Source organism: Berghia stephanieae, chromosome 2, assembly GCF_034508935.2.
Source record: "Berghia stephanieae isolate SIO BIC M18660-M18661 chromosome 2, UCSD_Bste_1.3, whole genome shotgun sequence".
NCBI classification, from domain to species: domain Eukaryota; kingdom Metazoa; phylum Mollusca; class Gastropoda; order Nudibranchia; family Aeolidiidae; genus Berghia; species Berghia stephanieae.
In genome coordinates, this window is record NC_088361.1 from 58,903,062 (window position 1) to 58,927,379 (window position 24,318).

The window sequence follows — 24,318 nt, forward strand, 5'->3', positions numbered from 1 at the left end:
GCTTAATTTCTGGCAAAACTGGTAAAATCAAAAACTAATAAATACAAATGGTTATAACAGCTTCAAAAAAGAACAAAATACCAAACACAGAACGTGTTGGGCTCAAAACCCTTCTTCAGCCAACAACAAAAAACAATGAAAACATAAATACATAACTAAAAAAACCAGATCGACAGCATATCAGAAACTTTCCCTGTTTGTTTTTGGTATTTTATTCTTTTTTGAAGCTATTATATTCATTTCTGTCCACAGCTTCTAACAATTTAGTATCACTTTTAACTTAAAATCCTATGTCAATGTAGAGAGTGAGGCATTATGACTAAAGATGAGAATAGTATGGAGACTTACTGCAGGCAATGTGTGAAGATTATCAACTTCATCAAAGAGAGAACTTCTTGACAACCAGCTTATGATGTTACTCAGCATGCCGTCCAATGTTGAGATCTGACTCTAGAGTAGGATAATAATAGATACCAAAGCATCTTAAAAAATGAATTGTGTTAAACAGTTGTTAGGGTTTATTTATTTATTTATTTATTTATTTATTTTCAGATGACATTATCGTTAATCATTCATGCTTCCATCCATCACATTTCTTTTTACTATTATTTATCATCACCGTCATCACCATTATTATCAATATTGTCACCATTGTCATCATCATCATCATCATCATTGTTATCATTAATATTATTATCATCATCATTAATATTATTATTTTTATCATTATTATTATTATTATTATTATTATTACAGTCCACTCCGGATAATCGCAACTCGGTAAATCGCAACATTTCCCAAGAAACGGAATTAATTCTCTATAAAAGTCACTGGTTAATTGCAACAAACTTCGGTTAATCGCAACAAATTTTCGACCTCAAAATGGGTAAATTCAAGAAATCAATCAAACAAAAAATCAATTTCATCATGGGTGAAGTCATGACAGGTTAAAGAATCGAGAGTGAGCGTGATTTAATGCTACAATAGTGTGTCACCACCTTATTAGAGACAAAGGAAGGCAGGGCTTTGCAGTATGGGTTTGTGATGTCATCTGTGGCCATTAAATAGGAGGCGAGGGGGCTGGGCATTATCTGGACAACAGGTAGACAATGACAGCTGTAAAGAGAGACTTGAGCGATATCCTTTGTTTTGGGATTGACTGTGCATTGTGACCAACGAGTTTTTGAGAGCCCTCTCACATACGGCTAATCTCTTTGACTCTTACAAATGAACAAAAGAGTGAAAATGAATCCAATCTGAATAAGACGTCGACTTGCATCAAAGCTGCTTTTGCTTGACAAAATCTAAAAAGGACTGCCATATAGTTTTAATTTCAATCATATTGCTCGTTCTGTGATGGACTAAGAACAATATTTACAACAACCGGTTTGAATTTACCATATTTGTGTAAAATGTAATAGTAGACAGGACATTCAACTTCGGTTAATTGCAACTTCCGTTAATCGCTGATCCCAAGCTGTTGCGATTATCCAGAGTAGACTGTATTATTATCATTATTATTATTAATATCATCATCATCATTAATCACGGATTCAATGACAAGTGATTTAATGTCAAAATGTGCCTGGCAGTTAAATGGAACGCCATTCCAAATATTTAAAGGTTGAGCATTGTCACAGCTTAAAAAACTTTCAATTTACTAACCTAAACATAATACGCATAATCTTAAATGTGTACGAGTCCAATTTTCCAGAACGTAAAATAAGACATCACTATTTATTTTCATCAATGTTTCATCCAATTAAACCAATGTAGCTCTGAGTCACAATTACAGTGATTATTCATTGTATCCAAACAAACAAAATTATATTTAATAAGCTAGAATATTCTGTATTACAAATCAAATTTCAAACCTGCTTCCCTTTCCTCCTCCATGCATCTCTCTCGTCACTGGAAAACTTACAACTGATAAAGGTTAAAGCCTGGATGTAGGTCAGATTGTACAACATTTGAACCACAAAGTCCAGGTGTTCTGAAGAAGAAACATTTAAAAAAAACGAAAAAACATTTCAACTATGTTTGATGTTTAATAAAGCCAAAGAGATATAGCTTTCTTCCCTTTGTTCTGTCTCAATTCTAAAAAAAAACAAACGAAAAAGGAATTATTTTTTTTCTAAAACTGACTTTTCATTTGAGGGGATACATTTAACACTGAATGATATATTCATCATATCTTATAAGTCAGTATACTTATCAGGTTATATAGGCTGTATACAGATAATACAGCAGTGGTAGAAGGTATATAAGATTTTTAACAAATCATTCTATTACATTAAAAATTTTTGTTAATTTATTTCTATGTATATAATTTTCATTTACCTTTATTGTTGTTTGCTTAATTATTTTCCAAAAGTCATTGGCCGATCTACAGACAAATCTTATTTGTGTTTTAAATGATATATGGATAGTTGTTCTCTTCGAAGTTTCAACCATATTTCTTATCTCTACCAATTTCTCAAACTCAAATACGAATTTTATGACAATGAATTACCTGGTGAAATGGTGAAAGACAAAGTAAGGATGAATTGAATGAGTAAACTTGATGGGTCTTTGAGAAGAAGAGGAACATCTTTTTTGTACAAGGACAGACTCCTGTGAAGGGGAAACAAATGACAAATGGCATATAAAAGTATTATGGTATTGCATTCAAAGTAACTGTGGAAGAGTTATATAAGAACATGATAAGCAGAGTGACTTGTAAGTCAAACCAATCTAACGATTGTTATACAAAAACGCAATATGCTGATTGATAACCAATTTAGTGTTGCTATAGTTTTAGTCATATTTATACATTTCATTACATCTATTTTTGTCTATTTATCCAGCATACTTTGTCTTGATATAATAATGAGTGCAAATGTAATACATTGCCAATCATAGACTTTTTATTCTTTAAATTATTATCAGATATATGGATATTTCATTATTGTGAAATACTGTGGTATATTTCTCTTTTATTTTCTGTGTTATTCTTTATAACATTCATGCTCTCTGATCGAAAGACAAGTATCATTTATGTTTCTTTTGCTTTCATTTTATTCAATATAATAACATAAAAATAAAAATAATTGGAGCAAAAATTCACAAGATCAGGGTTTAAAGTACTCAATAGATTGATGTGAAAGTCATTATTTGTCGCTTTATATATATATATATATATATATATATATATATATATATATATATATATATATATATATATATATATATATATATATATATATATATATATATATATATATATATAGTTTTTGCCAAGAGAAGAGTCATTTAAATCAATAGATGTTTGAAGGCCAAATGTATAAATATGGGTTTTTCCAGAGTACGGCAGAATAAATAGATACCTTGATGATTCAGCTGATTGTTGAGATCCAGTCACGTGAGCCCAAAGATCTGTATATAGTTCAGCTGGCATCAGAATCTTGCTATGCAGACTCAAGGCATGTAACAGAGGTACTGAAAAGTGTAAACGCACCAATCCTTAGTTAAAGATTAAAAGGGTTGTAGAAGCTGGATGCAAATACAATTTTATATATTGGTCTCCTTTTATAAGCACTCTGGCTACAAACACAAACACGATCTGGCTAGATGCATGCTCTGCTTGATTCCTGAGGACCGTGTTTATAAATGGAGACCAGTGTACTGCCATAAATGCTTTAATTCTGTTTTATAAAAAGAACAATCATTTCAAAGGCAAAGATAATTCCTTTCATCTCTGCAGCATATCTAAAGAAGAAACAGTGATCATCTAAAATCCAACAGAACACAGGTACTTACAAAAGCATTGCTTTTTGCTGGGACTTGAGGCATGTGCTGGATTCGTCATTCCACCTCCTAATAAAAGCTCCAGCTCTAAATTTATCCTAATAAATGAAAATGATAAAAAATATGTCAAAACATATGTCATATGTCAAAAATTCAAAATTACATTACAGCTTATTGCAAGATAGGTTTCTACTTCAAACGACTGAAATGTTTACATATAATAACACTTTGAATAAAATTACTATAAGACAAAAGAAGATTGAAAAATCAACCTAAAAACCTAAGGATTTGTCAACAATTTATAAAACAAACAAAAAATATCAGTAAATTCAGATGTCAACAGTTTTAGTGGCAAGACTATCCATTGCAATATCATTGTCATGCTCATCATACCTAGCCACGGAACAAAGGAAAAGGTGTACACTCTCAGTCTTAGGGGTGGCAGATACAGACCGATAGGCCTTGTATGTGATAGTTGACAGATCCTCCATCACAACCCCCATTGCTTTCTTCAGACTCTCATGGTCCTGGGTGAAAAGAAAAGAAATAAAAATCGTATATAAAATATGGCCTTTACACAGCTTTTAAAACTTGAGAGATAAAGAAAAAATAATTTTGCAATTTAAAAAAAAAAAGAAAATGTTAAAACAAATGGTTGAGGTACAAAAAAAATGGAATGTTCAATCATTTGAGCATTTCTAAGACAGGTTATGTGTTGTTTTATCAACACAGTAATGAATCATCTATCATTTTGAAGACTGTTGACTTCAAATCGGTTTGCTTTCCTTCCAAAGAAATAAAATACGAGGTGTCATTATGCTAGTTATGATGTTTTTGTTTGTTATTAAGAGTTTTATGGCACAAACAACTCAAGTTAAAACAAAATATGATAGGAGAGTCAAAGATTATATTTCTCGAATCTATTTGCCTTTACTGGTACTAATCAAAAGTTGCCTTTGTCTGATAGTATTGTATATTACATTTTACATTCAAGTCCATAGTTCCCTCATTTTCAATGTCTTGATACTGCATAAAGAAGTATTCACATACTCAATAACAAATAAATTTATAACCTTGATAGATAGAAGTGTGGTAAAAATTCAGCTTGAATAAATACGCAATTAAACAAAAGCAATTTGCAAGAAAACATGTTCTACAATATTTATATGCTGAAGACGACCTTATATTTATATTAAACAAAACAGCTGCACAAAAATGAGCATACTGCAAAACGTACAGTTCCAAGTCGTCGTTTGACCATCAATTCAGCAATGTCCTCCACCATTTGCCTGGGGTCCACTGACAACGGTTTGACCAACATTGTCTTGCTCTCCTCTGGGATCATGGGAATCACAGAGTTAGACAGCTGACGACACAAGGGACACCAGAACTCCCGCTTGTTGACAGCTAAGACTTCTGTATGGTTTTGCGTCTAGATAATCAATGACCGAAAACAAGTTTAAATTAGATTTCAACATCAATTTTACTAGTAACATAATTTTCTGTTATAAATTCAGAGGAAAAAAAACGCCAACTGAAATTGCCTTATTTTTCTGCCTCCTCTTTTTTCTTATCTTACTCTTGTCGTGGTTGCAAATACAATCAAGTTCAGTTTATATAGTGAATTCGGTTGAGGTAACAGTAATTTTTTCTGTATACATATTTTATATAGACTGGGGTGAGCAATATGTCTGGTAGTCAATATACAGCTTGGGAAATGAGATGAGAAAGCACATTCAATGATGTAATTGACTGTTTGCTTTTGAAAAGGCATACCAAATATAACAGACTTTTAATTATAAAAATATATTGCCTATCACAAGCCTGGCCCAATGGATAATAGGTTCTGTAATAAAGACACACCACAAACTGTTTACCCTGTGATTGTTATGAATCAAAATGATATATTTATTAATATGTTGACAGAATTTCACACAAACGATCGAAGGGAAGCTCTATATAACAATTGTTATATGTAGCCACCATGACAGACATGCATAATATAGTTTTCTATATGAAGACCATTTGTGAGATTAGTTACATGGAACAAAACTTAATTGGTGTGGTTTCCTCATGACAAGACTACTCCAATTAAGTGATTTAACTCTACAATCAACGTCTGAATTTTTTTTATGGTAGCCCCCCCCCCCCCCAAAAAAAAAAAGAAAAGAAAAAAAAGGAAGAAAATTTATCAGCCCATTGGTCAAACTCAAACCAAATTGAATATGACACGTTAGGCCATATTTAAGCTATATTATGTTACATTCCCCACATAAGATATTTAAAGTTTAAGGAGTATCTTATAAGTTGTAAATATCCTCTCAACCATACAAATTGTAACATCAACAATGTTACTTAACTACTACATAAAGAGATGATGATAAACTTTTGCTCAAAGGTCATACCATTCTCATGTCTTATGATGAAATCTATTGGTTGTTGGAACCAAGTGGCCCTGCAACTTAGATTTAGACTCATGAATTTAAGTAAATTGCATAAAAGAAAAAAAAAGAATAAATTAAAAATCAGCCATTCATTCTTTGATTTTTAAGTCGATTGTATTCAGTACTGTAATATATTATTTCACTATAATCAGATATATCTTATGACAAAATGCAAGAGTAAAGGGAGGGAAAAGTGAGAGAGAGAGAGACAGAGAGAGAGAGAGAGAGAGAGAGAGAGAGAGAGAAGGGAGGGAGAGGAAGAGAGAGAGAGGGAGGGAGAGAACAAGAGAGAGAGAGAGAGAGAGAGAGAGAGAGAGAGAGAGAGAGAGAGAGAGAGAGAGAGAGAAAGGACAGAGAGAGAGGAGAGAGAGAGAGAGAGAGAGAGAGAGAGGAGAGAGAGAGAGAGAGAGAGAGAGAGGAGAGAAGAGAGGGAGAGAGAGAGAGAGAGAGAGAGAGAGAGAGAGAGAGAGAGAGAGAGAGAGAGAGACTTCACTACCAGAATGTTATATGAATTTACATTTTTCTCATCTTAAATAGTAGTAGGAGGCATCCTTCTGTCTCAAGAAATGAAGGTTTGCACCCTGTGGGATTTTGGTCTCGTCAGTCTTGCTGAGAGCAGCGGCGGATGTGACTCAGCAGCCCGATTCTTGCATGACACTCTCTACCGCAGTTGCTGCACACGTTGTTTGACTGTGTGTATAGTGCTTGGTTCTGCTGCTTCTTTTTCCTCCTTGCTCTCCTCTCCTCAAACTTCTTTTTTCTCCTCTCCTCACCTCTCTTGACTGCCACCCTCACTGCATATCTCCAGCCACGCGGTCGTCAGCAAGCAATTCTCATGTAATTGAGTTGATGCCTGTCAATTTCATGTCTCGCTTGCAGGTGTTTTATAAAAGTCCACAAAACATCATTATGCCCAATCTCTTTCCCCTATCATGTTGACCATCATCTTATTCGACAATTACACATCTTATGCCACTTTAGACACTTGGCGTCATATGTCAAATCATGACATACAACAAGATGGCATTAATTTTTCCGCCTGCTAGAAAAGGCGGAATTCTGCCAAAAAGCGGAAAATTAAGAGCACTGACACACACACATACACAAAAATAATTTTTCAAATGAAGGAGTTGACAAAATAGGTAAACTGTGATGTCTTGAGAGAACCTTACCCTGAGTGAGTCGACATAAGATCTATGGCAGTCCAGATGCAGAAAATGGCCACATGTCTGTGCCACCACTCCCCCTTCCCATCCAATGTTTACAGCCATCATACATGACTTCTGAAAACATGGAAAAAATAATCGCCTAAAAATCTGAAAAGTTGCTTATAAATCCAAAGATAGATAAAGCATATAGAAAAATAAAAGAAAGTATCATTTAAAAAAAAATCATTCTTCTTTGAAAAAAAAAGAGGGAATCAATACAAATTTAACTACATCGATCACATTTTTAATTTTTATAAAATATCACAAGTCTTTATTTTTCCATCTATCAATGGCAAAATGCAACTCAGTGGATGGCTGAGACTGACTGAAAGATAATAAAAGACAGAAATTTGTTATGACTTGCAATAAAGGATGCCATTTCCATGAAAGATTCACCTTGAAAAACGAAGACAGAAAAAAAAAATTGAGTTGCTATCAGTTTTTACCTCTTCAAAATGTTTGATGAGAGAATCCAACTTCTTTTTGTAAATCTTGCCACAAGCAGTCCTACGGTATCGCTGACTCTGAGTTTCAGAGGAGCCCAAAGTAAATTCTTGCTTATTTTGGTGTCTGTGACCCAGAACTGAATTTTAAAAAATAAGAGGAATAAATCTATTCTCAATGTCAAAGTCTTAATAAGCATCATAGAAATATACTTTAGTTATTAGAGATTATGATAAAAAGTTATATCCGACAAAGACAGGAAAAAAGATAGTAAAAATTGATTGAGAAAGGAATCAAATCTTCATTACAATGATCAACACATTAATTGACCAAGAAAAGTCAATAAATACTGTTCAGTATTGATAAATCAAAATATTCTTAAAGCTCTCTGGTAGTTACTTCTGCCATTTTTTAGAAATTAGTTCACATGTGCATTTCTTACTTCATTGTGAACTTTTTTCATAATTTTGTTTACATTTCATGCGATTGTGCTTCGTTTTTTACAATTTGGCACTGCTGCAAAGTTACTATTAAACGTCATATTTTGCGAAGAATCCATGGTAGAAGGGATAAGCAACTGACATTCTTTTCTTTGATCAATCTATGTTTGCTTATGTAAGTAGTGTCTCATTAATATCTGTTGTCAGGCAAAAAACTAATTTGACACTTGAAAATAATTAGGGTAATCTTCATATATATATGCAATGAGTTGGTGAGTGCATGTCAGATCTCATTATATATTATGAGGTCTCATTGAATAGAATGTACCCAATCTTAAAGCACAAAGCAAAAAAAAAAACAAAAACAAAAACAAACAAAAAATGAATTTCATTTTCTCCCCTGAATCTGAGTGGGAAAGGGCAACAAAACTCAAATCTACCCACCACTTGTGGCCTGCAGAAAAACTACCAGACCAATAGGTCTGACACCGGTAGATGGCGAGGACTGACTACAGATGACACAATCGTACTCCTCTTCCTGCTTGGACATATCAGGCTCCTCATCTTGACAAGCCTCTGGATCTGTCAGAAACAAAATTAGAGAAATTCTTCGGTGAATCTCTGATGTTTTTTTTTCAAAAACTTTTTAAAGCGCCTATGACATCTATAGGTAATTTCAGCACCTGTAAAGAGGAAGATAATGGACGAGATAGAAAATTGTAGATCTCCACCAATAAGATTGCCCCCCCCCCCCCTTTTCCCACAAAAAATCAAAAATAAAATAAAGACAATGGGGGGCTAGTTCTAACATTAACATGGTGGCCTAAACTATAAATCATTTTGGAGATTAAGTACAGAAAAGACCTAAGACATTTAATTTAATTTCTAAAACAATATATATGAATCGATTCAGTCAAATAAATAAACTAAAATGAAATTCCCTTTATTCATCCCATAGGGGAAATTTGTCTCTAGGGTCTATTCCAAGAGAAGACTTGAATAACCCAGCCGTCAGCTGCAGTGCAGTGCCACAAATTGACAGAAATTAAGCTAGGGTGAGGTGACTTGCTCAAGGCCACACAGCGCAGCGGTGGGTGATCGAACTCAGTACATTTCGGGTACGAAGCAAAGGCCGTAACGCTGAGTCATGCTGCCCCCAAACAGTATATGATGTCAATGTGAATACAAATAAATGAATTTTTTTAAAAAGCCTTACAGAGATAGAGGATATTGACATATCTCATTACGTATTTCTATTACTAAAAAAAAAAGTTACATGAATTCATGTTCATAGTTATAATCAACATTCTTTAAAATCGCTCCACACGATCACTACCATATTAGGACTTGAAGCATTAATTCTATCCATCTCTTCACTTACTGGGCTCATCTACTATGCGTGTGTGCAATTGCAGCAGTTCAAATCTATACATCTCAAGAAATGAAGGCACTCATAAGTAGATTATAAAAAAAAAGAACTATATGTGAAGCAGTACAAATCCCAGTAGATCTATCTCTACAAATGAAGATTTTTATATCTAGGTGCCAAGAAAAAAAAAAGAAATTTATGTGTGTACATACTAATGTCATCATTCTCCATGGCTTGTTCCATAAAAGCTTTCTGCTTGGAGGCAAATTCTGCCATCAGTCGTTGTTGTCGATTCCAGGCTTTTCGACGTCTGAATATAACAGACACAAAGAACAAAAGTATCAATAATTTAAAAACGATAAGATTTATAATACTTCAACTCTCTAGTGATATAATATTGCTTAAAATCTCTCTATCAAATCAATAGATCAAAATCAAGTACGCCAATTTCGTTGGAGTTCCAATGAAAGCTGAATTGTCGGCAGAAAACAATTTGTCTATCTCAGCAGATTTGTCTATCTTCTTTTCACTTTTTATATTATAATATTTTCTGATTAAAAATACCATTATCCTATTAAAATTTATCACTATGATTATAGCATTTTTGATGGGTGTGTCTTTTGTTTCACATATTGGAATAGCAAATCCATTGTTGCAATTATTTCTGTTGTATAATCAATGTTGCTTTGTATTAGTTCAGGGAGCTGGAACTTGAGCTGCTGAGTAGACTGAGGAGTCAGAAAAAAATTGCAACTGTACACAGATTTGAGGAAGTCCCTTTGTAGTGTGTGATTTGGCTACTATATCAAATGAACTTCTAATACTCAAGCAGACATCAGAGCCTCTGCTCTGCTATCCTTTTTTAAAACTTTATCGACACTTACTTGCTATCAAGATCTGTTTCTGAAGGACCGGCTTTGACTTTGGTAACTGTGAGGGATGCAACTGTCTCATCAATGATTCGAGATGCATTGGTGCTGGCAGTGTAAAGGCGATCCAGGAATCTCCCAATGTAGAATATACCATCACCAACTCCATCATCTTTTGAGTCATGTGAGGGTGATGATGATGATGGGAATGTTGATGTTGATGGCTGAACTTCTGATAAATTCTTTGGTTTATATCTGCAAGGATTGGATTTACATAATTAATCATTTCATATATTGAATAGAAAAGCGCAACAGGAATGAAGTACATAAACAAAAATGAAAAAAGAAACCCTAGCACTTAGGTATTGATGTGATGATGTCAATACTTCTTTCGCTTTTATGACCAATGCTGCTAATGTTGCAGCCTCTGCAATACTATAACTATTACTACTACTAATTCTACTACTTTTTCTAAAACCATTACCATTAGTACTACTACCACCAATATTATCAATACTAGTACTACTAACGTATGTTCATTATCATCGTAAACATAGAAGTAATTCTCTCACCCTCCTTTTCCACCCATTTTGGTGTATAGCTTGATAAGGACAGAGACAAGGCTTTCCTTTATTGCAATACGCTTGGACTTAAATTGTGTTGTGGTCACGCCACGACTTTCATAGCGCTTGCCACCGAGAGGTTTGTGGTGAGGAGCTGTAGTGGGAGGGTGGGGAGCTTGAATTCCTAAGGCGAAGTTATTCTCTGGCATGCCTGCTGGGTCATAAACCACTGTTGGAAGGGAAATCATTGCAAGGTTTGGCATTTGACCCATCTGGGCAGCAGTAATAGGACCAGACGATGCTAAAGATAAAAAAATGATAAAAATGAAATGTTTGGCTTATGAAAATCTGATTTTAAAAAATCCACAAAAAAAACAAAACAAACCCTCTTCTTCAAATAAACGGACTCACTGAATCATACTGAGTTTTACTACTGATTTTCTGCATTCACAACCCTAGTTCTGAAAATCTCCATTCTGAGTCATTGTCTTTATTGTCGTGAAGTGAACATTTTGAATCAGAAAAAGGCCCTAGGTATAGCATAGTAGATCTAGTGCTTTTCATATGATCAAGTGCACTATAACATCAATTTGACAAGAAGCTGTAGAGAAAGACCAATAGTTTTATTGTTTTAAAATCATTATTAAAAATTTTTCATTTACTAAAATTAATTCCTTTTTTCTTTTTCTTTTCTCTCCCCATTTTTTTCTTCATTACTGGTCTTAGTAGTTTGTTTGTTTTAAAGGGTTTTACAGCGTTTGCAACACATTAAGGTCAGTAAAAAGGAAGAAAATGGGATAATAAAAAGTTCCAGAATTAAAATTAAAGTAACGAAGAAAAGGTGAAATAAAGGGGAATTAGTTTAAATAGGAAACAGATGTAGATTCCAAGAGCACACTATCAAAGTACTTAGTTTGAGATCACCTAAAGGTCTCATCAAGACACAAGCACAGGTCCCCACTAAGAGGATCACACTCAAATGTTTACAAATCATATATAATAACAAAACATAAAACAGTGCATAACAGAGAAATGATTACAAGACAAAAAATATTATCTCCCAAAACTCTTACTATACATTTTACTGTTTCTCTCCCAGCTGGGGCCAGGACAAAACCAAGTAATCTCATCCCAAAATAAATACAGAAAGCATGTTGGAAAACATATATAGGGGGGTAAAAGACACAGTAAGTGCCTCCCTATCCACTATGGGAAGTCAGGAACCCCACCCAGCTGGTATGAGTTGTTCTTGTCTTGAACTGTTCTTTTAAGAAAGAGAAGGATAACCAAAGAGACTGCAAACACTATCATTGTAAGACAAAGTATATGTGTACAGGCACAGAAACATTCTGCAGTTAATACATAGTTACTGATGTGTAATGCATTGCCTGGTGCTAAAATTACCTGTCACCCAAAAGTGATAGGGTAGATAAAATTCGATTTTTGGAAAATACTCTACTCCAGCACTAAGGATCTTACAACTCTAAAAGAGTACTACCAGATGACTACCCTTAAGGGAAAATTGCAACTCAAATTTGACAACTCACTGGACAATGTCGAAGGTTGGATCTGGAACATTTCTTCAAGACTTGAGGTGTCCATGTCATTGACTGAAGAACCACCGGACAGTACATCTTCATCACTGACTGGTGATGACACAATGACCTCATTGATGATATCACAGGCATTGGCTTTGATGTCGGATGTCTCATACCATTTATCCATCTGACTGTCGTGGACTGATAAGGTCATTCCAGGGGTCTGAGCACAGAAAGCATGATGAAAATCATGGACTTAAATACTCTGTTTTACAACAAGACCCTTATACTTGTAATGATGGATTACTGAAATAACTCGTCTCTTTAATATAACAGTAACGCTATCTATCTAATTTTTTAACTCACATTGATGATTCAAATACAAAACATTTTCAACAAGTTTATTTTTGCTTTAGGGGTTTTGACAGCACATTTAATACTTTTAATGTTAAAAACTGGTAGAGAAAAAAAAAAGGATCTGATTTTGATTAATTTTGGCCCATAAAAAACCTATTATATATAATATATACCTTGTTGGGAAAAGTCTTTGGGGCAAAATGGAGACACAGGTCCAATAAATGAATGCTCTGATATACAATGGCATCAGGAAGGGTTTTGTCCCGAGTCAAAGTCTGAAAAAAAAGAACATATACAAATAATGCTTCGAAAATATAAATTTAGTTTTACAAAACGTTTTTCTGCTTTTATATGAAAACAGTTATTCATAGGCCTTTCCTCAATAAAATGATATGTTGCTTACTTTCTTACAATCAAACTTCTTATTTCTAAAAAAATGCAAAAATTGGGCTGCTCTTAAAATATAAATAATAATAATAATAATAATAATAATAATAATAATAATAATAATAATAATAATAATAATAATAATAATAATAATAATAATAATATTAATAATAATAATAATAATAATAATAATAATAATAATAATAATAATATTATTATTATTATTATTATTATTATTATTATTAATGGTAATAATGATAATAATAGTAAATAGAAATCACAACGATTCTAAGGACACATTTGATTGCAATTTGTTTTTCTTTTTTAATTAAAGTAGGTGAACTTTTAATAATCTAAACCTAGATAACGTCACAGTAAACCAAATATGGACAATACAAAAAAAATTAAATTCATATTTAAAAGAAAACAATTCAATCTACTACTGCGAAGAAGAGAAGATCGATTTCAATTTTTAAACATGATATCTTACTTAAATGTCTAATCTAATCAATTCATACATCAGTTGACTTAGACTCACTTTATGTAAAACAGTGAAGAGGAAAGCATGCATAGTTTTACAGTTCAGAATTTTGTAGATGCCACGGTATGCAAGATGAATTTTGCCATTGATTTTGAAAGGAGGCCAAGGACTTGCTTTCTTTTTGTATCCTTTATGAGTACGAAGACTGGTGCAAAAAAAAAAAAGAAAGAAAAACATCAAAATCTAACATCATCAAAGACAACAAAAAAAACCCCAAAAATAAAATACAAAATGGATCTGTCGGTTTTAATATCGTCTTGATAAACACAATGAGTAAAAACTGAAAACAAAAAGTCAAAACATCACTTTGGAAAAAAAAAGTAATAAAAGTTGCTGATTCTAGAGAAGAATTTGAATTTATGAATGAGCGAGGGAGAACTTTAATTTTGTAGTATTTATGAGAAAAATTCTTCATAGTTAGTATTTAGAGGGAAATCATTTAAAAAAAAGAGAATATTGATTCAATTTTTAAATTAAGTCTAAATCAAAGTGAATCTTATTGACATTTTACAGGAGGTAATCATTTTTCCGCAATGTTCTTCAATGAGAAATCATGTATATTGAAAAGACTTCAAAAAGGGGAAATGAGGACATTTGTTGAAATAAATTGCACTGTATAAGCAATGGATATTTTGGCTACAACACTGGTTCAGAAAACACTGAAAACAAATAAAATCATTTGATTTCAAGCCAACACTTTCTCTTCATACTACATTCCTATCAGCTCATCCTTTTAACAATTTTAAAATTTATATTCTTTCACATGGAATCAACAGACACCCTCAATTAGGCATTCAATAAAGGAAAATTGATAAGTTATCAGACCAATGTCTGATGTCAATAGAGATCACCCGTGTTTTCAACAGAGCAAATTGGGGTTTAACAATTTTGCCCAATGAAAAAATAAAGTAATTGACGTGAAAATAAAAACTGGATTCCTCCCCGCATTTCCCCCTGCCTTCCAAAACCACTCAGCCATCTTCTAACTCATAGCCATATTAAGGTAATAGTAATAATCTTGCTGTTCTGATTCCTCATAGATGTTCAAACAGTAATAACAGACGAATTGTTTTCAATTCATTTTTACTTGGATATGCTTTGGTCTTTATGCTGTATTACCATATTTATTTTTATATAAATATAAAAAGCTATATATAACAAAGCACACATATTTTTATTAAAAAATAATACTATTCTCCTTGAGGAAGGATGATTTTTTCTTATATCTCTTATCTGCCTTTACTGACAATGCCATTTTTTCTTGCAATTCTGCTTGCCAAACAGTTTTTCATTATGAACTGTGATAGGAATAATCTTACTATTCAGTATATCGGTCCATGGCAGACTGCATGTCACGTCTGTATATAGCTCGCTGGGAAACATGAACTGGGTCAAAGTCTTTCTCCCATACTTCAGCTGAAAATAAAAGGATTAATTGCAATCTATTACTAGATAGTCCGAAATATATATAAAAAAAAAAAAGAACAGCAACAAAAAATTTTAAAAAAATTTAACATTAAATCTAAAAAAATAAGATCTTGCAATATAGTTCATTAAAATGAAATGGTTTATGCACCTTTTTTGGATAATATTTTGGGACTTCTAATCAGATCCAATTCCATTTCAGTCTGGCATTCTACAATGACCATCTGAGCTGTAGATGCATTTATTTTGATTAATATTTTAAGTGACAGGTAACAGTGATGAGACTAAGATACAAAGAACACTGTATACTGCCAATAAGCTATGTCTGCTATTATTAAACTCACTGAATGTTTGAAAATTTCCACTCGTAAACAATTATAACAAGCTAACAAGCCCTTTAAAAAGTGGCAATTGACTGAGGAGAATTTGAATTGCCAGAAACGATGACATTTTTCAAGTCTTTACAATAACCAATAGAATATCTTATTATGCTCATAACCTAAAATTAAATATCTAAGACTTAGAAGACTGAATACACTTACCTTTTGGTACGTATGTACCTTGCTGAAGACCTCCACTTGATTCCAGATTAGGGGCTTTATAATCTGCAAGCTATCAAAAAAGTACTTTATGTAGTTAGGAGCACTAACAAATGGGACTGCCTACCTCAATATTGCTTTTTGTTCGGGTAGACAGGTGTTAATAATCTAATTTAAAGGCCACATCTCAAGTCTCACATGAAATTTGAGTTAAATTAATGTATACTGAATATCATTTTTAAAAAAGCTTAAATCTCATAATTCTGATCATTTTCATTTTTGATTCAATTTCTGGTGTCTGATTTATGGTGTCAAACCTGAAACATGGAAATAACAAGGATGTGATATGGTTAAAAGAAGGGAACTTTCATGGTTTGGACATCTGGTTAGACACGACAGCTTGTGCAAGACAGTTATGCAAAGTAAAGTGGAAGGTTAACGGAAAGGAGGAAGACAAAAGAAAACGAGGCTGGACAAAATCAAGGAATGGACAAGTCTGACATAACACAAATCGATAGAGAAGGCCAATGACCAAGATGTGAGGCCCTGACTTGGTTTCAGTCTTATCTTAGTGGTCATTGCCAACAATAACTGTATATAATATCTTGTCTAAAACCCAATCTCTTGAATTTGATGTGCTGCAAGGTTCGGTTCTTGGGCCTATTTTATATGTAATGTCTACTCAGCCACTCTGCAAACAGATTTCTCAATATAATTTAAATTGCCATTTTTTATGCCTATGACACACAACTGTACCAATCTGTGTCAATCGAGAATATTCAAAATATTCAAACATGTATAGAAAATGTCAACAAATGGATGCACGCTAACAAATTAAAAATGAACAACAAAAAGACAGTTAATGGCATGTGCTATACCTCATAAAATAAAACTATCAATCTCCCCCTATTGACAATAGATTCATCTGTAGTTCAGTTCAACAAAAACAAAACATCTTGGAATTTATTTTAATCAAACTCTCAGTATGGATTTTCAAATAAGTAAAGTATGTCGTCTCTTTTTATAGAAATTAGAAAACTCTGGCTCATAAGACCTTATCTATCCATGTATGCAGAAAAGAAAATCACTTCCGCATTTATACTTTCTTGTCTAGATTATTGTAATTCTCTTTTGGTAGGCCTTCCAGCGAAAACAAATTTTAAAATTACAGAGCACTGAAAACATTGCAGCCCGTATTGTCACTAGAACTGCTGTATAGACCAAACAAACATTCATGAATCCTTATTGGTTGCCTGTTGAGGCACTTATTAATTATAAAATAGCATGCATTTGCCACGAAACTGTTTCTAAAGAAAAGCGTCACCTACCTTAAAGATCATCTTAACTTTTATTCACCTGGGTGTAATTTACGATTATCTACAGAGTCTTTTAAAAAACCCATATGGTTAAAGATCTTTTAAGTTTGCAGGGCCTCAAATTTGGAACAGCCAGCCCGAGAGAGAGGTCGGAAACCCCACCCAGCAATCAAAGTTTGATCTACAAACACTACTAAAAATTGACAAATAGAATAAATAAATTTAATAAATGACATCTGACAAAAGATCCACGATTAAAATAACAATAACAAAGTGAATCTACTACGAGGAATGTGCAGAAGGTCTCCCAAGGTCACTTCCGTGATCTACAAATGTTTCAGGCATGTTGCAGAATTGTTTAGTTTTTGTTCTTGTATTTCTTCTTTGTCTTAAGGAGAAACTGGCTTAATGATCATTTTTTCTTGCAGACGAAGTAAAGGATTTCAGACGGCAGCAAAACAAAACTCAACCAAAGACATCCGTTTGGGTCCCTAATTAAATATTCACTTTTACATGACAAATTCGCAAAAAAATATTGCCGGCAATGTTCATATGAACAATCATAAACGTCAAAGAAATAGTGATGTCGAGAATTGGACATCGGAACTTGTCATAAAGAAATATAGCAAATTGTGTCAACTTGGTGTGTGAAGACATGAAGATAAGACACACTGCAAATGTGTGTTAGGGCAACTGGTGCATGCTCTACCAACATCAGAACAACACGACGAAGCGAGAGCTAACAGATGACAATCGGGAAGCAAAGAATCCCTTTGATTGCCACGGTACGGAGAGAGAGAGAGAGAGAGAGAGAGAGAGAGAGAGAGAGAGAGAGAGAGAGAGAGAGAGAGAGAGAGAGAGAGAGAGAGAGAGAGAGAGAGAGAGATAGAAAGAGAGAGAGAGAGAAGAGAGAGAGAGAGAGAGAGAGAGAGAGAGAGAAGAGAGAGAGAGAGAGAGAGAGAGAGAGAGAGAGAGAGAGAGAGAGAGAGAGAGAGAGAGAGAGAGAGGAGAGGAGAGAAGAGAGAGAGAGAGAGAGAGAGAGAGATATTTGGTGCACGACGTAACTAAATGTTTCAGTATTATCATCCACAGGTCTACATTTCCTGTATTTTTTAATGTTAATTTAGGCTTTTTGTTTTATATCGTAGCAAATAATTTCTTAATAATTTCTTTAAATTTATTTTTGTCCAATATTATGTCCTCTGAATATCTGCATAGTGTTAAGTATTTTGAAAGAAGCATATTATTAACCTGCGAATGTGTGTTGGAACAAAATCTAATATATTAGAATAATGAAAAGTTATTGTTATATTCAAAATGTTAAATCATTTCTCTTTAAGATGTTCTATTATCTTCATTCCATACTTTTAAGCTGGAAAGTTATATTGATGGCCCGTTGATCAAACCTCTGAAGTAGCCTCTTTGCGATACTATACTTCAGAGGTTTGATCAACGGGCCATCGATATGTTTCTTTCAAAATAAGGTTACTGTCCATGGCTTCAGACAGCTTCATAATTACTTCAACTTCAAGTTACCAGTTTGAGAGTTGGCTCGAAGAGCTCCTTGGCCAATCCATTGACCCCTGTCTTCTCGGGCATCAGGTCCATCAGCGTGCTATGTTGGCGGTCATTCATGCATAAAAGGGAGGTCATCTCTTTGCGAATCAAATCTGCATCTGACATTCCTAAGCAAAATGTTAAAAAAGAAAAGTAACTTAATCATTTGAAATCCAAGACTGTAAATCGTATGGTAAAACTCTTGGTTGCAAAACAGTCTTAGATATTCATGATAGTGTTTCATCGAGAAGGCCATTTTGGCAGTGCAGTATGTAAGCAAAGGACTCTTGCGATGAACTAAATCATTTGATCTTTTCGGAGTATGGATCAGTCCAACCTTGGGAGTGCTTTTCCGAGGTTACAAAATATTCAATATTGGTCAAAAACTGTATTATAACAAAACCATCATCAAAGTCAGTAAATATAAATATATTAAAAGAGTAAATAGAGGGTTTAAGTAAGACAAGATTAAAAGTAGATTTTAATTTAATTTAAAGTGCAACCAAAAAAACCCCCCCAAAAATAAAACACTATTGCATGTTACTCCCCTTTGTATTATTTCAATGATGTAACAAGTCATGGTGACCCAATTCAATACAAGTTCAGTTCGGTGAAGAGATGGAAAAATAATTTTTAAAAGGTGAAGGTCAGAAGTCATTAATTTTTCGATATATGACTGCTTACCTTGACTTTTGATTTAAATTGTTTAAGGCAATAACACGATTACATCACACATTAATGCATTTTTAGCTTGGCTGGTTTATTCCTATTACAAACACACACACACAGGCTCACACAAGTACGCACACACACTTTGATATGTACCTAGATATGTGTGCATTCCTAGGAGTGCTGAGAAAAGGCTCAAGGCCCCCTCAACCATGGCAAGTTCATGCTCAGCATGCAGGGTAATGCCCCCATTAGATGGCTCCACAGCATAGGACAGCCAGTTAAGAATATGAAACCTGTAGAAAATATATAATAATAATAATAATAATAATAATAATAATAATAATAATAATAATAATAATAATAATAATAATAATAATAATAATAATAATAATAATAATAATAATAATAATAATGTACAATGATATAGCGCCAACATCTCATGCAATATGAGCTCTAGGCGCTTTCAAACAGATATAAGAGGGGGGAGGGGGGGGGGGGAATGAATGTCATTTCAAAATTTCTACTACCCCCAATCCCAGTAATTAACCGTGTAATGTTTTAGTGATATGCCATTATTTTACCAAAGTTAGTTATTATTCATATTCTGCCAGTTGACAAAGAGATGTTCTCATTTCTTTAAAATGTCAATGAATGTAAGAGTACTATAACCATAAGGCAAAGGAACAGTCAGAACAGCATTCTTTTTCTTTTTTTTTTTTTTTTTGTCGTCAAAAACAAAGATTAGAACCAGATCCATTTGTGTGAGACTTGATTGCTCTGTCAAATAAACAACCAGCATACTTATAGTAGTAAAAAAATGCTAATAAATTCCTAAATAAATTTTTTTAAAACTTTTGATGAAATGATCTCTAGATATCCTTTGAAAGAACCAAAGGCCTGAATAAAAATAAATAAATCAAATTACCTTTCCAAAACAGTCTGGACAAAATAATCTGGATCAAGCTTGCAAGCACAAATCTGAAAGTGAAGCCATGATTAATATCATTTCATTTATGACACCAAACCGAGATTCAATTCACAAAATACACTTTATTACTAAATTAAGTATCAAAAAATGTGTTCTCGTTTACTCTTTTAATATTTTTATATTTACTGACTTTGATGATGGTTTTGTTATAATGTGTTTCTATTTCATTGAGATTGTCAAAAAACTGAAATTAACAGCTCCAAAATGTGCTTTATTCTTATGTAAAGATGAAAAAAAAATATTGAGACAAAATAATGATCTTCATTATAATCACAAAGATGATGGTGACGATGATGTTTATTTGATGATGATAATAATGATAACTAATAATAACCAACCTGCAGTAAATATAGATCTGCATCAGCCATAGAGTAACAGAAGTGACATTGAATGTAGGTCATGGCCTGACCTTTGATCTGAATGCCATTCCTCACCCACATCCCAGCATAGATCTGAGCTAAGCAGACCTTTAGAAAAAACAACATAATTGTAATATTAAGAACAAAAAAACCCAAATAATAATAATAATAATAATAATAATAATAATAATAATAATAATAATAATAATAATAACAATAACAATAATAATAATAATAATGATGATGACGATGACGAGGAGGAGGAGGAGGAGCAGGAAGAGGAGGAGAAGAGTGAGGAGGAGGTGGAGGAGAGTGGAGGAGAGTGAAGAAGAAGAAGAATAAGGAGGAAATAGAAGAAGAAGAAGAAGAAGAAGAAGAAGAAGAAGAAGAAGAAGAAGAAGAAGAAGAAGAAGAAGAAGAAGAAGAAGAAGAAGAAGAAGAAGAAGAAGAAGAAGAAGAAGAAGAAGAAGAAAAAGAAGAGAATTATAGTTGGATAATCATTCATACATAAGTGAAGTGAGCCAATGCGACCACAAAAATCCAAAACACAATACATCATAATTATTACATATTCTGATTCATATGCTCGCAGGACAGGACAGAAAGACCAATAGCTCATCAATGCCATCACATGAAGCCAAATAAGAATGAGCATGTGTCACTGTAGTCATTTAGAGCCATTAAAGCCACAGTTGAGCTCTAGTTATTTTCACGTGTCACTGTAGTCATTTAGAGCCATTAAAGCCACAGTTGAGCTCTTGTTATTTTCATGTGTCACTGGAGTCATTTAGATTTAGAGCCATTAAAGCCACAGTTGAGCTCTAGTTATTTTCACGTGTCACTGTAGTCATTTAGAGCCATTAAAGCCACAGTTGAGCTCTTGTTATTTTCATGTGTCACTGGAGTCATTTAGATTTAGAGCCATTAAAGCCACAGTTGAGCTCTAGTTATTTTCACGTGTCACTGTAGTCATTTAGCGCCATTAAAGCCACAGTTGAGCTCTTGTTATTTTCATGTGTCACTGTAGTCATTTAGAGCCATTAAAGCCACAGTTGAGCTCTTGTTATTTTCATGTGTCACTGGAGTCATTTAGAGTCACAAAACCCATATTGGAACCATTTTTAAAAAAATATGTCAGTGTAGTCATTTAGAGCCATAGGAGCGAAAGTGGAGCTACAGTTATTTTTTCATGTGTCACTGTAGTCATTAAGAGCCATAAGACTCACAGGGAGCAACAGTTGTTTTTTCATCACTACTGTCGTCATTTAGAGCCACAGACCCACAGTGAAGCTTTAGTTGTTTTTTTAAAGGTATTATTATGGTCGTTTAGTTCTAAAAGACCCACTATAGAGCCAAGATTGTTTGTTGTTTTGTTTTTTTCAGAAATCTGTAACACTAAGTGAACAAGAACTGTATTTTGCAATCCTTTAGAAAACGCTATTGCAAAGTACTTTTCACTAAATCTAGCTTGGCCTGGTTTCCTAATCACAACTAGGTGGACAGAGGGATCTGAGAGGAAAAAAAAACAACAAAAAAACAAAAACGACAGCACATGGATGAGAACCAGATCCATTTGCGTGAGAGTTGCGTGCTCTGTCAAATAAACTACTGGGATACTCAAAGTGTCAAACATGCCAATAAATTCCTAAAGAATTAAGAGAACAAACCTGAATTTGAAGAACGTGCATCATAATTTTTTTCATTAGCTTTTCATGAGGCACCAAATTGTTGAGGTCTATGCCGTGGTGCTTCACACCAGACATGATGAATGTAGCCAAGTAACGATGGAGAGGGAGGTGAAAGGTCAGCTGATATGGATTGGGCTGGGGGTTAAAAATTGAGACAAATTATTTTGGACTCTCTCTCTCTCTCTCTCATCAACCCCTCTCTCTCTCCAACCCCCCCCCCCCCCCCCCCCCCCCCCCATTTCTCTCTTTTATTTACCTCACAACAAATCAATTATCAGGATCTTACCTTCATGCCATCTTTAAAGTTTATGGCCTCATACCAATCTTGAAGAGCAATGGTTGCCCCACGCACCATTTCACTGACAAAATAACGTGTGTCCTGTTGAAAAGCGAGAACAAAGCAAAAAAAAATTTTTTAATAAAAATCAAACCAGTTGGAAGGATTCTAATTATGTTCATTCAAAATTATATTTCAAGTGAGGGATTTAAGGAAAATTGTAAAAGATTGCACTAGTCTTATTGAGCCATAAAATAGAAAGATCAGAGGTTTATCCCAGATGCTGTAGAGTCGATGAATCTGTTACAATTACCTGCTACCATTTAGATACGACTATTTATTTTAGTCATTCCAAAGAGGGCTCATTTGCAAGCTGTTTTTTTTTTTGTACAAAAATAAAATGTATTTTAGCATAAATTAATTTGTGATACCGATAGTAATGTGGACATTCCTTGGAAACAATATTCAATAAAATTTTGTCAAGAGTCTAAATACAGTCTCCTTTCGTGATATTATGTTCTTGTTTAACCTCTCTTTTTGGGAATATTGCTGAGAGCTTTGTGAAATTCAAATGATAAGACAGAAATAAAAGATATTTTCAACTATCATGGGCTCTTTGATGAAGACTAAATTCAAGATTAAATCTATGTTCATCCGAATATGTTGGGATTAGAATCGACCAAATGACGACAAGAGATGTTTCTGATAACATTGTTTAGTTTTATTGATGAGAAAAAATAAAAATAAAAATATCAGTATGTGTGTCCAAATGGGGTTTAAATCTAGTATCTTCCGTTCCAAAGTTCAAGGACAACATTTGTAAGTAAACAAGACCTTTTCATTTTTTCTTGCAATTTTCTATATTTTTGACAGATACTTATAATAATTTACAATAGTTTTTAAAACAGATTTAAAAAAACAATGGTTAACTAAGGTGAAAGGTTATTAAGATATGATGTAAATGTCATACTGGGGTCTGACAATGTAGTAAGAGGGACCACATGGGTGAAGCTGAGATCTCCAACTCGGCAGAAAATGCAGCGTAGTATGTGTCAGGTTCAAACTCCACATGTTGAGTCATTTCCCTGGTATTCAGATTCATGCCTGAATTTAAATAAATAACAGAAATAACATTCAGGAGAAAGAGAATGATAATAATAATAATAATAATAATAATAATAATAATAATAATAATAATAATAATAATAATAACAATAATAATAATATTAATATAATAATAATAATAATAATAATAATAATAATAATAATAATAATAATAATAATAATAATAATAATAATAATAATTGCATTAGCAGGAAATTGCTTGTAAAAACAAAAGCAATGAAAAAAGATGATGATGATTGCATGATTGAATATAGTACAATAAGACCTGGAAATTGGGAACCTCTTCAATCGAGAAACCCAGCAAACCAGGACGAAATTCAAAGCAATGGAATATTTCTATATAATTTACCCTTCTAATTTGGACAAGGTCAATGGCTAATTGGGACACATTTGTCTCAGCCTGACATTCATTTTGCGATTTTATTG

General features: G+C 33.3%; 1 protein-coding gene across 1 annotated transcript in view; it reads right to left on the reverse strand.

The window, feature by feature from the left end:
• LOC144965235 (E3 ubiquitin-protein ligase ubr3-like) overlaps positions 1-24,318 on the reverse strand; it is a 46,983-nt gene that overhangs the window by 12,981 nt on the left and 9,684 nt on the right. The window contains 25 exon segments of the mRNA XM_078900345.1: positions 349-450; positions 1,875-1,993; positions 2,513-2,613; positions 3,366-3,477; positions 3,799-3,884; positions 4,180-4,313; positions 5,024-5,218; positions 7,403-7,513; positions 7,885-8,021; positions 8,767-8,904; positions 9,904-10,001; positions 10,576-10,815; positions 11,133-11,424; positions 12,671-12,884; positions 13,192-13,293; positions 13,944-14,091; positions 15,266-15,362; positions 15,914-15,983; positions 18,763-18,911; positions 19,609-19,748; positions 20,381-20,433; positions 20,782-20,910; positions 22,470-22,625; positions 22,777-22,869; positions 23,738-23,871. Of these exon segments, the coding sequence (XP_078756471.1) occupies positions 349-450; positions 1,875-1,993; positions 2,513-2,613; positions 3,366-3,477; positions 3,799-3,884; positions 4,180-4,313; positions 5,024-5,218; positions 7,403-7,513; positions 7,885-8,021; positions 8,767-8,904; positions 9,904-10,001; positions 10,576-10,815; positions 11,133-11,424; positions 12,671-12,884; positions 13,192-13,293; positions 13,944-14,091; positions 15,266-15,362; positions 15,914-15,983; positions 18,763-18,911; positions 19,609-19,748; positions 20,381-20,433; positions 20,782-20,910; positions 22,470-22,625; positions 22,777-22,869; positions 23,738-23,871 (3,350 nt within the window).